At 53.4% G+C, this 20,576-nt stretch overlaps 1 protein-coding gene and 1 non-coding gene across 5 annotated transcripts; both read left to right on the top strand.

The window, feature by feature from the left end:
* Positions 1-607: 607 nt before the first annotated feature.
* Positions 608-20,264, top strand: PTPRN (protein tyrosine phosphatase receptor type N). 4 transcript variants are annotated; one of them, XM_015111125.3, is made up of 23 exons: positions 608-771; positions 2,160-2,210; positions 2,453-2,566; positions 6,148-6,244; positions 7,145-7,406; positions 7,491-7,845; positions 8,272-8,403; positions 9,018-9,052; positions 9,725-9,999; positions 10,199-10,285; positions 10,575-10,654; positions 10,848-10,912; positions 11,853-12,071; positions 12,523-12,723; positions 12,824-12,971; positions 13,125-13,198; positions 13,436-13,513; positions 13,608-13,727; positions 14,775-14,941; positions 18,372-18,425; positions 18,997-19,061; positions 19,274-19,347; positions 19,590-20,264. In XM_015111125.3, the coding sequence occupies exons 1-23, from the start codon at positions 657-659 to the stop codon at positions 19,659-19,661; spliced, it is 2,940 nt and encodes a 979-aa protein (XP_014966611.3). In that variant the 5' UTR covers positions 608-656; the 3' UTR covers positions 19,662-20,264. The 4 variants fall into 4 exon arrangements, with proteins under 4 accessions (XP_014966611.3, XP_014966610.3, XP_077813833.1 ...); XM_015111124.3 differs by having other exon boundaries at positions 8,269-8,403; XM_077957707.1 differs by lacking the exon at positions 19,274-19,347.
* On the top strand, positions 15,702-15,791 carry MIR153-1 (microRNA mir-153-1). Its single transcript, NR_031977.1, has one exon. It is a non-coding gene; the product is annotated as a microRNA mir-153-1 (primary transcript).
* Positions 20,265-20,576: the final 312 nt, after the last annotated feature.

Genomic DNA, 20,576 nt, shown 5'->3' with positions numbered 1-20,576 from the left:
ATCTTCACAATCTTCGTGTGAGGCAGATACTAACTATCAGTACCTCCACTTTGCAGATCAGGAAACTTGGACGCAGACAATTTAAACAAGGTGCCCAAGGTCATACTCTTAGTAGATGCCCTGCTAGAACTGGAATCTAGGCACGCCTAACCACTTCTTCTTAAGGAAGAGACCAATACCATCAATGACAATGAGTAAGAGTACTTATTCTACCCGCTTTTCTGCTTCTCGTCTTCGGGTTTATCATTCTGGACCCACCTATCTTTCCTGGCCCCCCACTCAACTTGACCCTCTTCGCCCACCCTGGGGCGGGGAGACAGAGGTGGTCCTAGAAGAGGGCCACAGGTCAAAAAGGGGTGGGGCCAAGTGGGAATTCTAGCGAAGCGCCTACTATTTGACGGAGGAGGGATGGGCTGGGTAGGTCCCCCTCTCCGACAGGGCTCTTACGCCATATGTGACGCAAATTAGCTTACGAGTCGGGGGTGGAGGTGTCGTCAGCACCCGCCTGCTGTTGGCCGCGCTGCAGCGAGAGGGGCATGTAGACCCCGCCTCGTAGGGAGGTGGGGAGCGGCAGGCCCCGCCTCGGCCCCTCCGGCAGGCTCCCGCCAGCGTCGCTGCGGCTCCGGCCCGGGAGCGAGCGCCCGGAGCTCGGAAGGATGCGGCGCCCGCGGCGGCCTGGGAGTCTCGGGGGATCCGGGGGTCTCCGGCTGCTCCTCTGCCTCCTGCTGCTGAGCAGCCGCCCGGGGGGCTGCAGCGCCGTTAGTGCCCACGGTCAGGAGGAAACTTGGGCTGGCGGGTGGTGGGGGGCGGGGAGCAGCTTGGGGCCTGGAGCGAAACTCGATGGGGGTGGGGGTGAAATGTCATGAAGCTCGGGTAGAATATGGGTTGGGGGAGGCATGCGAGATGAGGAAGGTGAGAGGGCGTCTGGGAGGAAAGGGGCGTAGGCCTGGAGGTGGGGCTGGGAATACGGGGGCGGGACCTAAGAGAATTGGGCTCAGGGGAAAATTGCAGGTTGGGGAGAAGGACGCGGGGTGCATGTGGGCAGAGGGACTTAGAGACCGGCTGCGAGACCACAGGAGAAGCCAGTTGCTCCGAGGCGCCTGGGAGGCGGTGACAGGCGCTGAGGAATGGGAAGAGGAGGGGGCGGGGACGTGGCGGGGAGGATGAGGGAACGGTGATCTCTGGGCAGTGGAAACCTGGGCCGCAGGCATAGAGTCCCAGCTGCGCCAAGAGAGAGACCAGGGTTTCTCCGTAAGCCTAGAAAGGCTGATTGCAGCGATTTGATCTCCTGTAACGGGGGACAGCACGGGGAGGGGGCAGAAGAGGATGAAGAGGGGAGGGTCCTCTCCTGTCCCCCTCCCCACAGCCAGGCCTGGTGCTGACTCACATCTGTGCGGACAGAGACAGTCAGCGCTGACTCACGGGCGGGGGGTGGGGGTAGGAGGACGGCGCGTGGGGGAAGGGGCGCAGCCTCGCCGCCTGGCGCCCTCTTTCCCCACCCGGGCTTGGAGGCCCGAGAGGCAGAGTACTTCCTGTGACGCTGTGGGTTGGCAGAATAGAACAGAGGGCTCAGGTCTAGTGGACAGTCCTCGCTCTGTGACCCCTTCCTCTCTGGTAACCGCCTCCAGGCGAGCCCTTGGCGGCGCCAGACTTAGAGCTTCAGCACCGCGGACAGCGCCAGCGGCTCGGGACAGCGCGGGAAGAGCTGCCTAAGAGGCACCCTCCCCAGCCCCACCCATACCTTCTTTCCCCCGACCGGGGGAAGTGTGCTAGGGTTTCCACCTCTTCTGAGTTCCAGGCCATTATAGGATGCTTTTGGATATTTGGGAAGGAAATTCCTCTTTCAGAATTTGGCCAAAACCTCTCCTACAGTAATTCTATGAGTCTCTCTCCCTGCACCTGGAAGGTTTCTTCCCCATCACTCAGTTAAGCAAACAGGCTTTTAAGGATACAGACTCACAAATTCTTAAAATCCAAAACTAGATCCCATGATTCCTTTTAAGAATTTCAGGCCTGATTCCTACTCTCCTCCCAGCTTAAGGCCTTCTTTAGAATGAAAGAATAAATTGCATCTGCTTCTCCCTTTCCCAGCCTGTCCACCTATCTGCCCATTCTCTGTGTGTGGGTGTCTGAGCCTCTGCTCACCTGTTCCTCTACAGGCTGTCTATTTGACCGCAGGCTCTGCTCTCACCTGGAAGTCTGTATTCAGGGTGAGTGAGGCCCAAGCATAGAACTCACAAGATGGGGGTGGGGTGGGGAGAGGGGTAATAAAAAACTAGAAGGGGAGAGAAGGCCCAGAAAGGAAGAGGGCTACTGGACTCGAGAAGAAGGAAGACTTGCCTGGAAGAGGAGAGGTAGGGGAGGAGGTGAAGAGAGTACTGTTCATTTGCAACCTGGACTTTGGAAAGCCTCTTATTCAAGCCCCCTGCTGACACCACTTTTGTGCCCTCAGATGGCTTGTTTGGGCAGTGCCAGGTGGGAGTGGGGCAGGCCCGGCCCCTTTTGCAAGTCACCTCCCCAGTTCTCCAACGCTTACAAGGTGTGCTCCGACAACTCATGTCTCAAGGTAAGGTCTGGGTGCACTGGAGGAGAGAGATTGGAACTTGGTTAGTTATGGGTGGGGAAGAATATTGTTCTACAAGGAATATTCTTATCACCCCCACTGCTGGAGCCTCATCTTCCCAGATCTTGCTGGAGTGAGAGGTGGAACCCTAGAGATGGGCTATTCACATTTGGACTCTCTGGAGAAGCCCAAAGGAGGCTTCTAGAAGAAGTCACTGGAAAAGGCCAGCTTCCATCTCCTTAGGACCAGTTCCTCTCCCTGGCAGAGCCAAGAACTCTGGAATCCTCAGCCAGGATAATATTCCACTCACCCATTCTTCATTCAACAAGTATTTATTGAGTACTGACTGTGTAGCAGGCATAGTTTTAGGTATTTGGGATGTGTCAGGGAATAAAACAAAGATCTCTGCTAACTGGAGTTTATGTTTGGGGGATAAGGGGAGGGAACACACTATAAAAGTTAGAAAATACATAGTGTCTTAGAAGATGATAAATAGCATGGAATATTACAGCAGGATAAAGGGATCAAAATGGTGAGGTAGAAAGCTACAGTATTAAATCAGGAAATCAGGTGGTCAAGGTGGACATTATTGAGACTATGAAATCTGAACAGACTTTTTAAGGAGGTAGGGGAGTTTGTCAGAAGGTTATCTAGTGGAAGAGTATTTCAGGCAGACCAAATAGCTAGGACAAAAGCACAATTCTGAAGAACACCATGCAGGCCAGGGGACTGTAGAGGAGTGATGGAGAGGAAGAGTAGAAGGTCCAGTCAGGTAGGTAATGGGAGAAGGAATGTGGATCACTTTAGGGCCTCATAGGGGAATGTATGGACATTGGCTTTACTCTGAGTAAAGAAGGAAACCATTACAAGATTTGGAGCATAGGGGTGCATGATCTGATTTACACTTTACAAGCATCACTTTTGCCGCTGTAGTGAGACTAGAATAGATGGAGTCAAGAGTTGGTGAGGGGGACCACTAAAAACAGCCACAATAAGTTGTTCTGTCTATGGAGTGCCATTCTTTTGTTTCTTTACTTCTCTAATAAACTGCTTTCACTTTACTAAAACAAACAAACAAAAACTACAATAACTCAGATAAGAGATGAATATGGATTAGGCCAGGGTGATTGCAGGAAGGAATGAAGGATGACAGAATTCTACATTTATTTTTAAGGTAGTCAGCATTATTTCGTGAAATATTGGATATGGTTATAAAGAGAGGAGTCAAAGATTTTTTGGGGTTTTTTTTGTTTTTTGGTTGTTGTTGTTGTTGTTGTTTGAGATAGAGTCTTGCTATGTCACCCAGGCTGGAGTGCAGTGATGTGATCTTGGCTCACTGCAACCTCCACTTCCCAGGTTCAAGTGATTCTCCTGCCTCAGCCTCCCAAGTAGCTGACATTACAGGTGCGCACCATGATGCCTGGCTAATTTTTGTATTTTTAGTAGAGACAGGGCTTCACCATGTTGTCCAGGCTGGTCTTGAGCTCCTAACCTGAAATGATCCATCCGCGTGGGCCTCCCAAAGTACTGGGATTACAGGCATGAGCCACCACGCCCAGCCAGGAGTCAAAGGTTTTATTTACTGAATAACTGAATAAGTGGAGATGTCACTAATTATAATGTGGAAACTTGCAAATGGATCAACTTTGTGGGGGTGTTCAGCTTTGATTATGTTGAGTTTAAGATGTCTACTCAAGTGAAGTGGGAAGTTGAGTACATGAGACTGGATTCTGAGAGACAGAAGTCTCAACTGTAGATATAAATTTGGAATTCTTTGGCATATAAATGGTAATTAAACCCATGGGGTGGATGAGATAACCAAAAGATTGAGTGTCTATGAAGAAGACCAAGGATCAAGTCCTAGATAATTCTTACATTAAAAAGACCAGGCCAGGTGTGGTGGCTCACACCTGTAATCCCAACACTTTAGGAGGATGGGGCAGGCAGATCACGAAGTCAGGAGTTCAAGACCAGCCTGACCAACATGGTGAAACCCTGTCTCTACTAAAAATACAAAAATTAGCCAGGCGTGGTGGCAAGTGCCTGTAATCCCAGCTACTCAGGAGGCTGGGGCAGGAGAATCACTTGAACCTGGGAGGCAGAGGTTGTGGTGAGCTGAGATTGCACCACTGCACTCCAGCCTAGGTGACAGAGTGAGACTCTCCATCTCAAAAAAAAAAGAAAAAAAAAAATGAGGACCAGGAGAAAAAGAGGAACCATCAACTTCCTCTCAGGGAGACTGAGAAGGGGAAGCCAGTGGAGTAGAATTAAAAACAACAGTGTTCATTGTTCCAGAAGCCAAGAGAAAGTGTACCAAGGAGGAGGAGTGACCAACAGTGTCAAATGATGATTACGGGATAAGTAAAATAAGATATGAGAATTGACCACCAGATTTGGACATGCAGACGTCACTGGCGATCCTGATGAGAGCAGCTTTGGTAGAATAGTTGGGAATAAAATCCTGAATAAAGTGGATTAAGAGGGAATGGAAAGAGAGGAATTGGATACAGTCAGTACAGACAACTTTTTCTAGAAGTCTTGCTGCAAAGAAATGGAGTGATCCCTGGAGAAGAACGTGGGATCAAGCAGTATTTTTCTTAAGATGGAAGAAATTGCATACTGTTTGCATGGGAATAATGTGAATAATTCAGTAGAGAACAAAGGAAATTATGTAGGAAAGAGGAGAGAATGGCAAGGAGAATATTCCTGAGTAGGTGAAAGGGGACGAAATCTAGAGCTCAGAGGAACTGGCTTTAAATAGGAACATAGACAGCTCATCTAATGTGAATAAGCAAGGAGGCAGGTGTGGATGTTGGTAGACACCAGAATACGAGTTAAGAGAAGCACAGATTTTAAATCCAGAACCAGAGAAGAAAAAATGAGGGTGAAAAGTGGGAAATTATTCCTTCAGAATAACTCCTGACAGCAGAGATTTTTGGGGAAAGAGTCAAACAGGAGAGCTGTCTATGAATAAGATGATGATGATAACGATGATGGTGATGATAATGACAACACTGAAGATGATTATACGTGTTTAAAACATGTGGATTGTGCTTTAGAGTTTTCTAAGCACTTTGATTTCCCTGATCACCCTTGATCTCACAACAGCTTCCTGAAATATGTATCATTTCCACTTTACAGAGAAAGTTGAGGTTCAGGGTCAACACAAAGAATAACAACAATAGTAATAATAATTATGGTAATAGCATTTGTTAAAAGTTCACTACATGACAGGCACTATTCTAACTGTTTGATATTTATATGTGTTATTTTAATGATAATAACAATCCTAGGAGGTGTAAATCCCCGTTTTATAGATGAGGGAATTGAGGCTTGGAGAGGTTCAGCAACTTGCCCAAGGTTACATCAGTAGCAAAGGCAGGATTCAAACCCAGGCGGTCTGGCTCCAATAGCTGTACCTGAGGGTGGGAAGAGGACAGCTCAGATCACCCACTGAGTTTGTCCCTCTACTCTGACAAACCCCCTGAGCTGCAGGGCAGAGGGTACAGTTCTGATCCCCAGTGGTCCCCATTACTGGATCCCTAGACTCCTGAACCAACTTACGCTATACTTTTTCCTGACAGGATTGTCCTGGCATGATGACCTCACCCAGTATGTGATCTCTCAGGAGATGGAGCGCATTCCCAGGCTTCGCCCCCCAGAGCCCCGTCCAAGGGACAGGTAGGCAGCCTTTCTCGACAGCTCTAGCAATGGTGAGGCTGGTGAGTCTGTGGTTGTCCTAATGGATGCGGGGGAGGGGAAGGAAGTGGGCACCAAGGCCAGCATGCTGGGACACAAGTAAAGAGGTGCAGGAACGGTCACTCTCTGACATGCTCACATGGTCAACAGGAGCTGAGCTCATCTCTAGGGATCCAGAAAAACAGGGGCATTTTTTAAATGTTTTGAAAAACTTTTACATTGGATACTTTAAAAGAAGCATCAACGTAGTCATCATGGGAGAAATTAGAATTTTGTTGGACTGAAGTTGTTCAATATTCCATTTCATTATTACGTGAATTTCTATATGACAGGAGCTGTCATCATCTTTTTGTGGTTAGGGCCTCTAAAGACATCATCCAGACTCTGCAAAGCAGAGAAAGTAAATGAGGTTTACGGAGCTCAGACGGTGAATACCAGGATGAAGACGGCATAGTGATGGGGGGTGGAGGAGCAGTCCCGAATATTTGGACATACACTTGGAGAGCCAGGTGTGGGGACATGGCACACGGGGCAACGGGGACAGCTGCAGCCACAGTTCATCTAGAGAAATTCCTGGCTGCCTTCCCCTGCTCCTGTTTGCCCCTTCTCCATCCCCAGCCTCATGATTACCCAGCCTTTGCAGCTGTTTCAGAGACCCAGCCATGCTCACCAGGAAGGCAGATACCTCTGCCCTCAGCTTGGCCCTCTGGTCCCTCCCCATGCCCACCCAGCCCATCTCTCTTCCCCTGAGGTCACCCAGTTTCTAAAGAGGTCAGGCCTGCTCTTAACTGCTGAGCCTGCCTGGACCCGACTAGTTCTGCCTTGCAGGCTCTCTATGCCCTTCCCCCGGCTCCAACACATACACTTTGCTTTCCTCTACAGGTCTGGCTTGGCACCCAGGAGACCTGGTCCTGCTGGGGAGCTGCTTTTACAGGACATCCCCACTGGCTCTGCCCCTGCTTCCCAGCATCGACTTCCACAACCACCAGTGGGCAGAGGTGGAGCTGGGGCCAGCTCCTCTCTGTCCCCTCTGCAGGCTGAGCTGCTCCCCCCTCTCTTGGAACACCTGCTGCTGCCCCCACAGCCTCCCCACCCTGCCCTGAGTTACGAACCTGCCTTGCTGCAGCCCTACCTGTTCCACCAGGTAAGCCCTTGACTCTGGTCCCACCCTGACCACAGTCTCTCAGCCCGGACTTCTGCTCTTACCCAGATTTCTGGTTTTTCACAGTTTGGCTCCCGTGATGGCTCCCGTGTCTCAGAGGGCTCCCCAGGGATGGTCAGTGTCGGGCCCCTGCCCAAGGCTGAAGCCCCTGCCCTCTTCAGCAGAACTGCCTCCAAGGGCATATTTGGGGACCACCCTGGCCACTCCTATGGGGACCTTCCAGGGCCTTCACCTTCCCAGCTTTTTCAGGACTCTGGGCTCCTCTATCTGGCCCAGGAGTTACCAGCACCCAGCAGGGCCAGGGTGCCAAGGCTGCCAGAACAAGGGGGCAGCAGCCAGGCAGAGGACTCCCCAGAAGGCTATGAGGAGGAAGGACTAGGGGGTCATGGAGAGAAGCCTGCTTCCCCCGCAGTGCAACCAGGTAACAAGGTCCTCAGCATCCACCTCCCTGTGAGGGCTGCTTTGGGGGAACCATGGTTGGGCCCTTCCTTGACAATCCATGCATTTGTTAACTTGTCCTTAAATTCATTCATATACTTAAGGAACGTCTACTGACAAGCTGTTCTATGCCAGGCACTAGGAAAGTGGTGGGGACACTGTGGAGAGTGGAATTGACGTGACTCTTTGCAGTGGAGAGTCAAAATGTCCTGAAGTTTGATCTGGGTCCCAGAAAGACCTTTCCCGCAAAGTGTGGACAAGGACTGGGAAAGGGAGGGTACCCCTTGGTGTCCTGGTGTTTGGGAAGAGTCTCTTAATATGCTAGTCCCCTCCCATCCTCACTCAGTCATCAGCATCCCACAAGTTCATCGCGCAATCAGCCCTGAGCTCTGTGTCTGACTTCCAGCAGATGCGGCTCTGCAGAGGCTGGCTGCTGTGCTGGCGGGCTATGGGGTAGAGCTGCGTCAGCTGACCCCTGAGCAGCTCTCCACACTCCTGACCCTGCTGCAGCTATTGCCCAAGGGTGCAGGAAGAAATCTGGGTAAGTGTCCAGGCAGAGGGAGGGACCACCATCTCCCAGCTCCATGGAGGCCGCTTGCCCTGCCTCAAGACCACTTGGAGTAGCCTGGAGGGGAAAAGTCAGGCTTTAGGGGAGAGAGTTCCTTTGAGACACAGGGTCATTGCCAGCAAGGCAGGGAGCAAGGGGGTAGGGTGGTGAGCTTAGGAGTTAGATCAGGAAAGACTAGAGGGTGGAAGTAATGGAAAAAGCAGCCAACAGAGAGTGTGAGCAGGAAAAAGGAGGCATCGGGAAGGATGAGTTGGTGACAATGAAGGCTTAAAAACGGGCATAGCCAGTGCTAAGGAGAAGCCAGTAATTGATGTGTAGAGAAATAATTGAACAAAGAGTAGCTTTGAGAGAGACGGCCAATGGCAGAGGCAGAGGGAGGAGTTAATAAAACAATAAATTGGGAGGAGGAAGCAAAGAGGAATGAGGCCAGGCTTAGGATGAGACAGTAACAGGGTCATGGTCACTGACTGAGATGAAGACCACAGCAAATGTGCCAAGTTCAGGGTCTCTGGCCCTTTCTCCCACTTGTGTTGTGTAGACCTTGGCCACGGCCATTTTTCCAGACTCTTGTTTTTCCTGTCTTGCAGGAGGGGCTGTAAATGTTGGAGCTGATATCAAGAAAGTAAGTCCCCAGCACCTCCTTGACTGATAATCACTCCATGGCAGCACGCCCCCTCACCAAACCTAAATCTCAAATTCAGGACCCAGAATCTGTATCCTCCCACCCCTCATTTTGGGGGGAAACCAAGGCCCAGAGACCACAAGTTATTGCCTAAGGTCTCCCAACAAGTTGATGGCAGAACTGGGGCTAGAAAACCAAATTCTTAATTCATTCCTCTTTTCACTGCCATCGTTTCAGATCATACTAGGGGAGGAGGGAAGTTTCGAGCAGGGAGCCCTTCCTGAGCTTCTGTAGCTGGAGGAGCTCTGCTTCTTTCTGTTTCATGTGTTGGATTTCTAAGACTTTGTGGCTAAACAAAAGTCTAGAAACCACTGCCTGACTGTTTGTCTTTTGCCCTCACCCCAGCTTCTCTTGCTGCAGGGGTTTTCTGTCTCCAGGCCCACTCTGTGGATTAGCACAGACCATTTTCAATCATTCAATCCTTTATCCATTCATGCATCCACTTACTTGTCTCAGATGCTCTGGTGTCCTCTCTGTACCCAGCACCGCAGTGGTCCCTGGGGGTAGAAAGCGAAAAGCAGGTCCTGAGCTCCACTGTGGAGAGCTCCGAGTCCAGGGTACCCCTTCCCCTAGCACTGTCCAGAGGCCACACCTCCACCCTCTTCTAAACAGACAATGGAGGGGCCAGTGGAGGGCAGAGACACAGCAGAGCCTCCAGCCCGTACACCCCCCATGCCTGGACACCCCACTGCCAGCCCCACCTCCAGTGAAGTTCAGCAGGTACCAAGCCCTGTCTCCTCTGAGCCTCCGGAAGCTGCCAGACCCGCTGCCACATCTGTCCTGCTAGAGAAGAAAAGCCCACTGGGCCAAAGCCAGCCCACAGTGGCAGGACAGCCCTCAGCCCGACCAGCAGCGGAGGAATATGGCTACATCGTCACTGACCAGAAGTAAGGGCTGCATCCTGGGAAGCCTTCCCGTCTGCTGGGAGTTGGGCTGGCCTGCCTGGCCAGAAGCAGAGAGCAAAACGTGCAGATGTGCAGGGACAGGGAACTGGCGGGCTGCTCTGCACCCCTGGAGTGGCCTGCTTTAAGAAAATGACTGAGAGGGTTGCCCCACTTTCCTTCTTCTGCCTTCTCCCATCTCCAGGCCCCTGAGCCTGGCTGCAGGAGTGAAGCTGCTGGAGATCCTGGCTGAGCATGTGCACATGTCCTCGGGCAGCTTCATCAACATCAGGTGGGGCTGGCACCTTGCTGGGGCAGTGGCCGAGATCTAGAAAGCAGCTTGAGCAAGGAGGTGGCTGGAGGGGCTTGGGGAAGAAGGGCAGACAAGCTCTGAGCTCAGGGATGCTCCCAGTTGTGTTGAAGGTCCAGCTACACCCAGCCTGTTGCTGGCCCCATCCAGCATCTTCCTTGCCTCAGACGCCCCTGTATGGCATGCCGGATCTGCTCCAGCCCCATGCTCTAATGGGGAGAGGGCTTCGGTCTGGGGTGGAGAAGGCAGTAACATAGCTCCTATCTGGCAGTGTGGTGGGACCAGCCCTCACCTTCCGCATCCGGCACAATGAGCAGAACCTGTCTTTGGCTGATGTGACCCAACAAGCAGGTAAATATCTCTGCGACCTCAATCCCAGGCTTGGCCCCAGCCCCATTCCTAAGTGGATATATCCAGGCCTGTGACTGATGCCCCCTTGAAATGTTCCCACCCCACATGGGCCCTGCCTGCCGCTTGGCAGAGCAAGACAGAGGATGGAGACCACATGGGACTGGAGCGAGCCTGACCTTTGTCCTCCCTGCAGGGCTGGTGAAGTCTGAACTGGAAGCACAGACAGGGCTCCAAATCTTGCAGACAGGAGTGGGACAGGTATGCGCTAACTGGAGAATCAGTCAAAGGCCCCCGAGGGCTGATATTGTCCACAAGAGCTGGAGGCAAGCCAGAGGGGAGAACTGGAGCTGAAACCTCAGGTGTCCGTAGGCCCGGCTGGGTGGGCGCGGCCTTCGCTCAAGCAGCCCCTCCCCCTGCCGTTCTCTTTCATACCAGCAGATGGCGCAGGTGTCCCTTCCCTGCAGGACCAGCCGTGTGCAGTAAAAAGACCTGAGAACTAGTTGAGCCGCCCTTAGCCTGCTGGAGCAAAGTCTCCAAATTCCAAGGGAACACCTTGCACAGAAATGACATTATATTCAAAATATGTTTTGTTTGTTTGTCTGAGACAGAGTTTCACTCTTGTCGTCCAGGTTGGAGTGCAATGGCTGTATCTCGGCTCACTGCAACCTCCGCCTCCTAGGTTCAAGAGATTCTCCTGCCTCAGCCTTCCAAGTAGCTGGGATTACAGGCACCCGCCACTAAGCCCGGCTAAATTTTTTCTTGTATTTTTAGTAGAGATGGGGTTTCACCATGTTGGCCAGGCTAGTCTCGAACTCCCGACCTCAGGTGATCTGCCCACCTTGACCCCCCCAAAAAATGCTGAGATTACAGGCGGGAGCCACCACGCCTGGCTTATACTCAAAATATCTTTGTCCTCTGCGTCCAACATGGATGCCTCACATTCTACAATTCAATTCCTAGGGTTCTCCGTCCGTTTTTAAATGCAAACACTCCTGGTGGGGGCCTCTGGCACTGCACTGTAGTTGAGTTGATCCGATGGGGATTGAGAGCCCATCTGGCTGTACCACCATACCCCTGCTCTCCCAGCTTTGCCCCAGGAGATGTCCTAACAGGGGCTGTGACAGGGGAGCAGGGTGAGGAGCAGCTCTGAAATCTCCCCGTGCCACTGCCTCCCTTGATTCTAGCCTTGTTCCCACAGAGGGAGGAGGCAGCTGCAGTCCTTCCCCGAATCGCGCACAGCACCTCTCCCATGCGCTCAGTGCTGTTCACTCTGGTGGCCCTGGCAGGTGTGGCTGGGCTGCTGGTGGCTTTGGCTGTGGCTCTGTGTGTGCGGCAGCATGCGCGGCAGCGGGACAAGGAGCGCCTGGCAGCCCTGGGGCCTGAGGGGGCCCATGGTGACACTACCTTCGAGTACCAGGTGTGCAGCCCCAGAAGCTGGTTGAGCAGAAGAAATGCAAGGGGCTTGGGAGTCTGGGTCTTGCGTGGAGTAAGGGTAGGAACTGAGTGGGGAGTGAGCCCTCATCCCCGGGAAGGTCCGGTGGGGGCTGGAGAAGCCCCGGTGGGAGGGAGTATGGCATGGGCCTTTATGAACACATGGGAATTGGGAGCATACGGTGCCTGAGGTTCTTCTTGGTGCTGTGCTTCTGGGGTTCTGGGATTCCACTCTGTCACGTCTGAGGTTAACATAAGCACCACCCAAGCAGAACAACCCTGAAAAGGATCAGGGCCAGGCAGAAGACCCTCCCCCAGAGGAGCTGAGTTTCACTGAAAATCAGTCAAGGACAAGCCTAGGAGCCCAGAGCCGAACCCAGGGCCCTGCTGAAAAGTTTCAGGGGACTCTTGGACCTCACCTGATTCTTCCTCCACAGGACCTGTGCCGCCAGCACATGGCCGCAAAGTCCTTGTTCAACCGGGCGGAGGGTCCGCCGGAGCCTTCGCGGGTGAGCAGTGTGTCCTCCCAGTTCAGCGACGCAGCCCAGGCCAGCCCCAGCTCCCACAGCAGCACTCCGTCCTGGTGCGAGGAGCCTGCCCAAGCCAACATGGACATCTCCACGGGACACATGATTCTGGTCAGGACAGGGCCTGAGCTCAGAGTGGGTGAAGGAATGGGATGGAGAGAGAGGCCAGGCTGGCTGTGTGGGCCAGAGCCAGACCGTGGTGCCCCCACAGGCATACATGGAGGATCACCTGAGGAACCGGGACCGCCTGGCCAAGGAGTGGCAGGCCCTCTGTGCCTACCAAGCAGAGCCAAACACCTGTGCCACCGCGCAGGGGGAGGGCAACATCAAAAAGAACCGGCATCCTGACTTCCTGCCCTGTGAGTGAACCCTACTGGTCAACCTGGCCCAGCCCTCTCTCTGCTGTGAGGTCTGGAGGGTTTGGGGTGAGGGGTTGGGCTTCTGGCTGAGGCTGAGTGGCAGAGGTCCCGCGACGCCAATGACCAGAGGGCCATCTGTGGTGGGGTGTACAGATGACCATGCCCGCATAAAACTGAAAGTGGAGAGCAGCCCTTCTCGGAGCGATTACATCAACGCCAGCCCCATTGTGAGTGGCCCTGACTCCAGCCCCCACCTCTGCCCCATCATTATCCTGGCCCTAGGCACTCCATTTCCCCATGGTCACCTCCCACCCCACCAACCCCCTGGAGTGGTGGGGCCTGATATCCTAGCAAGGAAAGGGGGAATTGCCAGCCTTCTTAGACCCTGACCCACTTGCTTTGACCACGCCTGTCCATAGTGGCATTTCCCACACTGGCTCATGGTGTATCTTCCCTGCCTCCAGATTGAGCATGACCCTCGGATGCCAGCCTACATAGCCACGCAGGGCCCACTGTCCCATACCATCGCAGACTTCTGGCAGGTGGGCTCTTAAAGGGAGGGCTTCTCTGGGGTCCTTGTGGCCAGCCAGGTCCCAGGGAGGTTAGAGTGGAGCTCACCTGGGTCTCTGTCCCTAGATGGTGTGGGAGAGCGGCTGCACCGTCATCGTCATGCTGACCCCGCTGGTGGAGGATGGTGTCAAGCAGTGTGACCGCTACTGGCCAGATGAGGGTGCCTCCCTCTATCATGTATATGAGGTCAGCAGGGCCCCACAGCAAGGGGACAATGGATGTGGGGAGAGTAGATGATGGCCTTTTCGTAACTTTTTCTTCACCAAATGAGCACTCAACAGTCTTTTTAAAAAGCCTTTTATTGGCCCTGCTCATGATTCATACATATATGAATATATATAAACACATATATGCATATACATATATTCACATATGTACATTGTGTGTGTGTGTGTGTATATCCTGTCTAGAGTCAAAAAACATTCATAGAGACTTATGATAAAGGCACAGAAATAAAACTATAAAACCACCAAAACCGAGGTAAGAAGCTAATAGCTAAGTGTATATTAGACAGGGAAGATAAGTATACCCAAATACTGAGATTAAGACGTACGTTAATTGAGCCTAATTTAGCTCTGAGTTTCCTGGTGGCCAAAGCAAAGAAAGAAATACCCGTTGTATATGTTACTAATGTAAAAGAGAAACAAACTTTTTCATTCGAAGAGAGACTAGGTGGAGGGGTGGAGAAAGAGGGGGAACTGGGCAGAGGCCAAGCAGGGAAAGAGAAAGATTTCAGACAAATGGGAGAATGTGAGCCCCCACTAAGACAAAAGACCTTAAGAACATAACAGAAGCTTCTCATCACCAGATGAGCCTGAATAGTAATTTTTTCCCCACCAAATAAGCACATGACGGTTTTTTTAAAAGCCTTTCATTGGTCCTGCTGGTAGTTAATGAAAAAAATCCAATAAGAGTATTACAGAATTTCATACAAGTTTATGGTACGTGTAGCACCGACACTCCGGTAGACCCTGCGAGGGAGAGGGAGGAGAAACTCCGACCTCGAGAGGCTCACAACAATAGTTGTGTCTGGGTGGAAAAGCTACCAATGGTCCTGAGCAGTAGATAAGTGACAGGTAGCCAGGGTTCCTGGGACCGCTGGAACTTATCATTTGAACCGTCCTGGGAGGCCGGGGGGTGGTTGGAGAGACCGAGAAGGTCTCGAGGAGCGCGCGCGCAAACGCTGGGACTGGGGCAGCCCGCGGCGCTCAGGTCTGGGCCCCTGCCGGGCAGGTGAACCTGGTGTCGGAGCACATCTGGTGCGAGGACTTTCTGGTGCGGAGCTTCTACCTGAAGAACGTGCAGACCCTGGAGACGCGCACGCTCACGCAGTTCCACTTCCTCAGCTGGCCGGCAGAGGGCACACCGGCCTCCACGCGGCCCCTGCTGGACTTCCGCAGGTGAGCGCGGGCGCCCCCGCCTGGAGGGGCCGCCTGGGCGGGGGCGGAGCCGAGGTCCGCCCGCCAGCTCGGCCTGGAGCCCCGGGTCGGGCCTGGAGCCTCGGCCTCTGACTTCTGGCCGCCCCCTCCAGACCCCACGCTCCCACCCCTAAAACCAGGCCTGAGGCTCCGGCTGTGCCCGTCCCCGCGGCTCCACCACCCGCGTGGGCCAGCTCCGCGCCGGCCGCTGCTGCTCCGCTCCCTCTCTCTCACGCTCCCGGGACTGGCTCCTTCTCCTCCACCTGCTTCCTCCAGAGGGCCTTTCGCTTTCTGGTTCCCCTCCCTCTCCGGGGTCCCTGCTTCCTGTCTCCTTCCTGGTCCCTCCTGCCCCGCTGTCTCCAGGCCCTGCACTGCGCTGCCTCGCTGCCCCCTCCGTCTCTCACTCCTGCCTGCCCATCTCCCACCATCCCTCCTCTTCATCCCTCGTTCATCCCTCTCCGTCTCTCCGCCTCTCTTTTTTTTATTTATGTGGCTTTCATTCTTTTTACTTTCCTCTTTCTTCCTCTTCTCTCTCCCCATCTCTGTCTCACTCTGTCTCTGCCTCACCCTTTCCTTCTCTCTCCATTTCTCCCTCTCTGCCCCCTCCCCTGTTTTTCTCCACCTCCCTCCCCTGTCTGCCAGTTTCTCTCTGCCATTCTGTCCGTCTCTCCCTCTCCCTCCCCCTGCGTGTCTTTCCTCTCTCTGTCCTTCCCTCTCCCTTCTTCCCTCTTTCTCTCTCTCCCTCACAGCTGCCAGTGTCATTTTTGTGATCTGCAGCTAGTATTCTCACTCCAGTTGCATAGTCACAAAAGTGATCATTGGCAGGTGTGGCTGCTGCATGGACAGACAGGACATGTGGCCCGGGGACCACCCCGAGCTGGGAGCAAGGGGGACAGGGAAGAGGCAAAGATTGTCAAAAGGAGTGTGGGAGGATCTCTGGATTCTGGGGCGCTCAGTGGAGCAGGTGGGGACTAGACAGGGGCTACCTGAGGGGCTTACCCTTTTCCAACACTGACACCAAGACAGGTCAGCCCTCCAGCGTCCCCTGCCTTTCCCAGCCCCAGACAGGTACTTGGGAAGCCTGCCACCAAGGGCAGGGGCCCACCCGCACTGCACCCTTCTCCTGGTTCTCTGTCCCTTGCCAAGCTGGTCTAATGTCTCTAGGTACTGGACAGAGGAGCAGAGCTGGGGGTGGGGACGTGGGTATAGTTTCTGAACCTCTGGACAGCAGTTTCTAACTGGGGTCCCTGAGGCCTGAGACACAGGCATCTTGAAAGCAGTGCCAGGGTATCAGAGCTATTTCCTTTTTTCCACATTTAAAAAATCGTGATAGAACTAGTGCATGGATCTGTTTTAAAGCTGCACGGATAAGCTAAAAGATTGCTTTAGGCTGGAATTATGTAAACTCAGTTGGCATTAGACATCCAGAACAAATAAATTGTTGCTTAATAAATGTAGTTCGGGGCCAGGCGCGGTGGTTCACGCCTGTAATCCCAGCACTTTGGGAGGCCGAGGTGGGTGGACTTGAGGTCAGGAGTTCAAGACCAGACTGGCCAACATGGTGAAACCCCGCTCTGCTAAAAATACAAAAATTAGCCAGGCATGGTGGCAAGCACCTGTATTCCCAGCTACTCAGGAGGCTGAGGCAGGAGAATCTCTTAAACCTGGCAGGCAGAGGTTGCAGTGAACCGAGACCATGCCACCACACTCCCACTTGGGCAACAGAGCCAGACTCCCTCTCAAAAAAAAAAAAAAAACAGAAAAAATAAATGCAGTTCAGTCAAGCCCCCTGAGAAGGAAAACAAATTAATAAAAGACACCCTAAGAAAGTGACCCTGAGCAAGCTCCTTGGCCTTCCTCCGTGCCCCTACCTGTGAGATGAGGATGATGACACATGCTTTAGAGCAGAGGTCCCCCACCTTTTTGGCACCAGGGACCAGTTTTGTGGAAGACAATTTTTCCATGGCTGGGAGAGGGGGGTGGTTTGGGGATGAAACTGTTCCCCCTCGGATCATCAGGCATTAGATTTTCATAAGGAGCTGGCAACCTAGATCCCTCACATGTGCCGTTCACCATGGGGTTCGTACTCCTATGACAATCTACTGCAATGGCTGATCTAATAGGAGGCGGAGCTCAGGCGGTAATACTCACTTGCCCACCACTCGCCTCCTGCTATGCGGCTCGGTTCCCAGCAGGCCACAGACTGACACCGGTCCATGGACCAGGGATTGGGGACCCCTGCTTTAGAGGGTTGTTGCAAGATTTGATGAAGTATGTAAAATCTAGCATAAGTGCCTGATACATAGCAAGGGCTCAATTAACTCTAGATGCTGCCTATTATCATTATTAAATGAACAAAAACAACTATTGTGACTACTTTTCTACCCCAGCCCTCTGACATAACAGCCAACGAGCTAGAAAACCATGTGGACTCCTATAAAGCCATTCTAAGTCACCTGGTCCCATAGCTGAAGGACTGCGAAGTTCCAAACTTCAATCTGAGAACCCCTAAGAAGATCTTCCCTAGTTCTGGCTTGCAGGGATATCAGGAGTATGCAGGTGACTCCCAAAGCAGAAAGGTCATAAAGGACAAGGGCAGGTTAGATGGGTTCACTGAGAGATGGAGAAGCCCCCTACTCCTCACTGAGACGTGGTCAGGAGCAGCAGAGAAAGGTCTGAGGTCCAAGTGGACCCCAAGCCTGAATGTAATGTGGCCACAGAATGCCTGTGCTGAAGTGAGACTGCTCCAGGGAGATAGACAGTAGCACAATGTCCCGAGTTGAGGGGTTGGGGTTGTCTTCCCTTGGCCCGGGGAATGCTATGCCCAGGGCAGCCTGATGTCACAACTGTTAAGGACCACTGGAGCCTGAGTCCGGAGGAGAACAGCCTGGGTGGTCATAGAGGATGGCAGAGGGGCAGAGCAACGATGTAGCAAGACGGACACCCTTGAAGTCACCAGAAAGCCTATTCCCTTGGACTTGGGCAGAGGCGGCTCTTAATATGATGATGTATTATCATTAATAGTTGCTACTATGTATTGAGCACCTATTGTGTGCCAGACCTGGCACTTAGCTCTTTACATGGGTTATCTCATGTGATCATTGTAAGAACCCTAAGGAGGTTATTCTTCCTATCCTCCATTTTACAGGTAAGAAAACTGAGGCTCAAAGAGGTTAAATCAGTTGTTCCAGGCACATAGCTTGGGCACCTAGCTTGTAAGGCGAGCCCAGTGCCACCCACACCAGCTCTGGTTCTTTGCCTCCAGCCCTGGCTCCTTTCTCCGACCATCTTCCCCCTCTGCCCCCGGCAGGTGGGGAGAAAAGGAAGAAAGAGAGGCCCATGGCATGTGTTTCGGCTTCCCTTTCCCTCTCTGCTGGTGCCCACTGGCCCTCACACCCATTTCTTGTTGCAGGAAGGTGAACAAGTGCTACCGGGGTCGCTCCTGCCCCATCATCGTGCACTGCAGGTGGGTGGAGAGGAGGTCCCTCTCTCTGGTCCAACTCCCTGTGTGCGTCTCCTGTGCACATTGCCTGCCTGTCCCCTTGGTGCTAGCAAACCAGGCATGGGCCAAATCCAGCACACCACCTGTTTTTAGTGGCCAAGACCTAAGAATGGCATTCACATTTTTAAATGGGTGAAGAAAAAAGAAGAAAAGTATGTGACACAAACTGTATGTGGCCCACAAAGTTGAAAAATATTGACCATTGGCCCCCATACACAAAAAGTTTGCTGAAGGCTAGAGAGGCCCATCCAGTTCCCTCCTGTTGCCTACGCTTCAGGGCTGAGCCATGGCTCTCCTCTTTGGTTGTCCTATTGCCCAAGTGACACCCACAAGTCACAGACTCCCCTCTCAAGGCCCAAGTCCCAGCGTGCAGGTGCTATGAGCTTTCCTTCATCCTCAGCTCACTCACTCCTTCTCCAAGCCAACCCAAAGGGGTCACCCAGTGTCCTCCCCTCCCCCAGGCCTTCAGGCCTCCTCCATCCCTCCTCCTTTCTGCTGCATTGCAAGCTAAACCTGTCACTAACTCCTGTTTCAGTGATGGTGCAGGGAGGACCGGCACCTACATCCTCATCGACATGGTCCTGAACCGCATGGCAAAAGGTAGGGAGCTTCCCCATGGCGCCCACAGCCCCCAGGCCCTTTTTAGAGGCTCCCCAGCACACAGGGTTGGGAGCTCAGAAGGAGCAGGTTGTCAACCTCTAGGCTCTGCCCAGCCCTCCAAAGCTCTTCGCCTCCAGGAGGCCCCAGGTTTTCTGGGTCCTGTCCTCCTCTGGACACCCCCTGAGCAGTCCCATCCCCACCCCCATCTCCAGGAGTGAAGGAGATTGACATCGCTGCCACCCTGGAGCATGTCCGTGACCAGCGGCCTGGCCTTGTCCGCTCTAAGGTGACCTTGCCTTCCTGCCCCAACCCCAGCTGCCACCCTTCCCTAGCACCCACTTCCTGGCCACCCCAGGGAAAGCGGCAGCTGCCAACCTCTCCCACCTGCCTCTGTCCCTCCTCCAGGAGGACTCCCCTCCTCCCAGGGGACCTGCCCAGGGCCCCACACCCCCACCAAAAACTCCCCACTTTGAGGGCAGAGCAGAGGTCAGGCCTCTCCGTGACCATCCTGCCACTGCCCTTCCCCAGGACCAGTTTGAATTTGCCCTGACAGCCGTGGCGGAGGAGGTGAATGCCATCCTCAAGGCCCTGCCCCAGTGAGACCCTGGGGCCCCTTGGCAGGCAGCCCAGCCTCTGTCCCTCTTTGCCTGTGTGCGCATCTCTGTGTACCCACTCCTCACTGCCCCACCGGCCACCTCTTGGGCATGCTCAGCCCTTCTAGAAGAGTCAGGAAGGGGAAGCCAGAAGGGGCACGCCTGCCCAGCCTCACGCATGCCAGAGCCCGGGGCATCCCAGAGCCTGGGGCATCCCACGGGGGTGCTGCAGCCAGGAGAAGAAAGGACGTGGGCAGCAATTCTACCCAGAGCCTTCTCCTGCCTACATTCCCTGGCCTGGCTCTCCTGTGGCTCTCCTGTGTTTCCGGGAGCTCCCCCAACATCTATGTGTGCCCCTCTATGCTCCAATGTGGAAGAACAGGGTGGAGGGTCGCCACACCTGGCTCCCCTTGCTTCTCAGCCCCAGGCCTGCCTCCTTGACTCACACTTGGGCGCTCCGCCCTCCCTGGCCTCATGCCCAGCCTCCTCCCACCACCCTCCCACCATGTGCTGCTCAACCTCTCTCCTTCTGGCGCAAGAGAACATTTCTAGAAAAATCTACTTTTGTACCAGTGTGAATAAAGTTAGTGTGTTGTCTGTGCAGCTGCAACCCAGACTCCTACACATTTCTGTCCGCTGGGCATCTGGACTCCAAACCCAGCCTAACCCCGCAGCCGGTCCCTGCTGATCTCTCAGAAGGTGCAGAGAGCACAGCGGGAGAACACCAGCTGCCAGTAAGGCCCTCCTAGGCCAGAACGCTAGGTTAGAAAGAGGCTTCCTACGTGGCCAGCAGTCTCCAAGGTGCTTTACATGATGAGTCTCATTTTACAGATGGAAAGACTGAGGCACAGAATTTGCTTGTGGTAACACATAACACAACTTGTAAGATTGTAAGGTGGCTGGGCGCAATGTCACACACCTG

This window comes from Macaca mulatta, chromosome 12 (genome assembly GCF_049350105.2).
Source record: "Macaca mulatta isolate MMU2019108-1 chromosome 12, T2T-MMU8v2.0, whole genome shotgun sequence".
Lineage (NCBI taxonomy): Eukaryota > Metazoa > Chordata > Mammalia > Primates > Cercopithecidae > Macaca > Macaca mulatta.
Note: the sequence above shows the minus strand (reverse complement) of the source record. Positions and strands in the feature narration are given on the sequence as shown.

Coding starts and splice junctions, on each gene's coding strand:
- PTPRN (XM_015111124.3), top strand. CDS start 657: ATGCGGCGCCCGCGGCGGCCTGGGAGTCTCGGGGGATCCGGGGGTCTC. Junction 772..2,159: donor CAGCGCCGTTAGTGCCCACG/GTCAGGAGGAAA, acceptor GTTCCTCTACAG/GCTGTCTATTTGACCGCAGG. Junction 12,972..13,124: donor GCATCCTGACTTCCTGCCCT/GTGAGTGAACCC, acceptor TGGGGTGTACAG/ATGACCATGCCCGCATAAAA.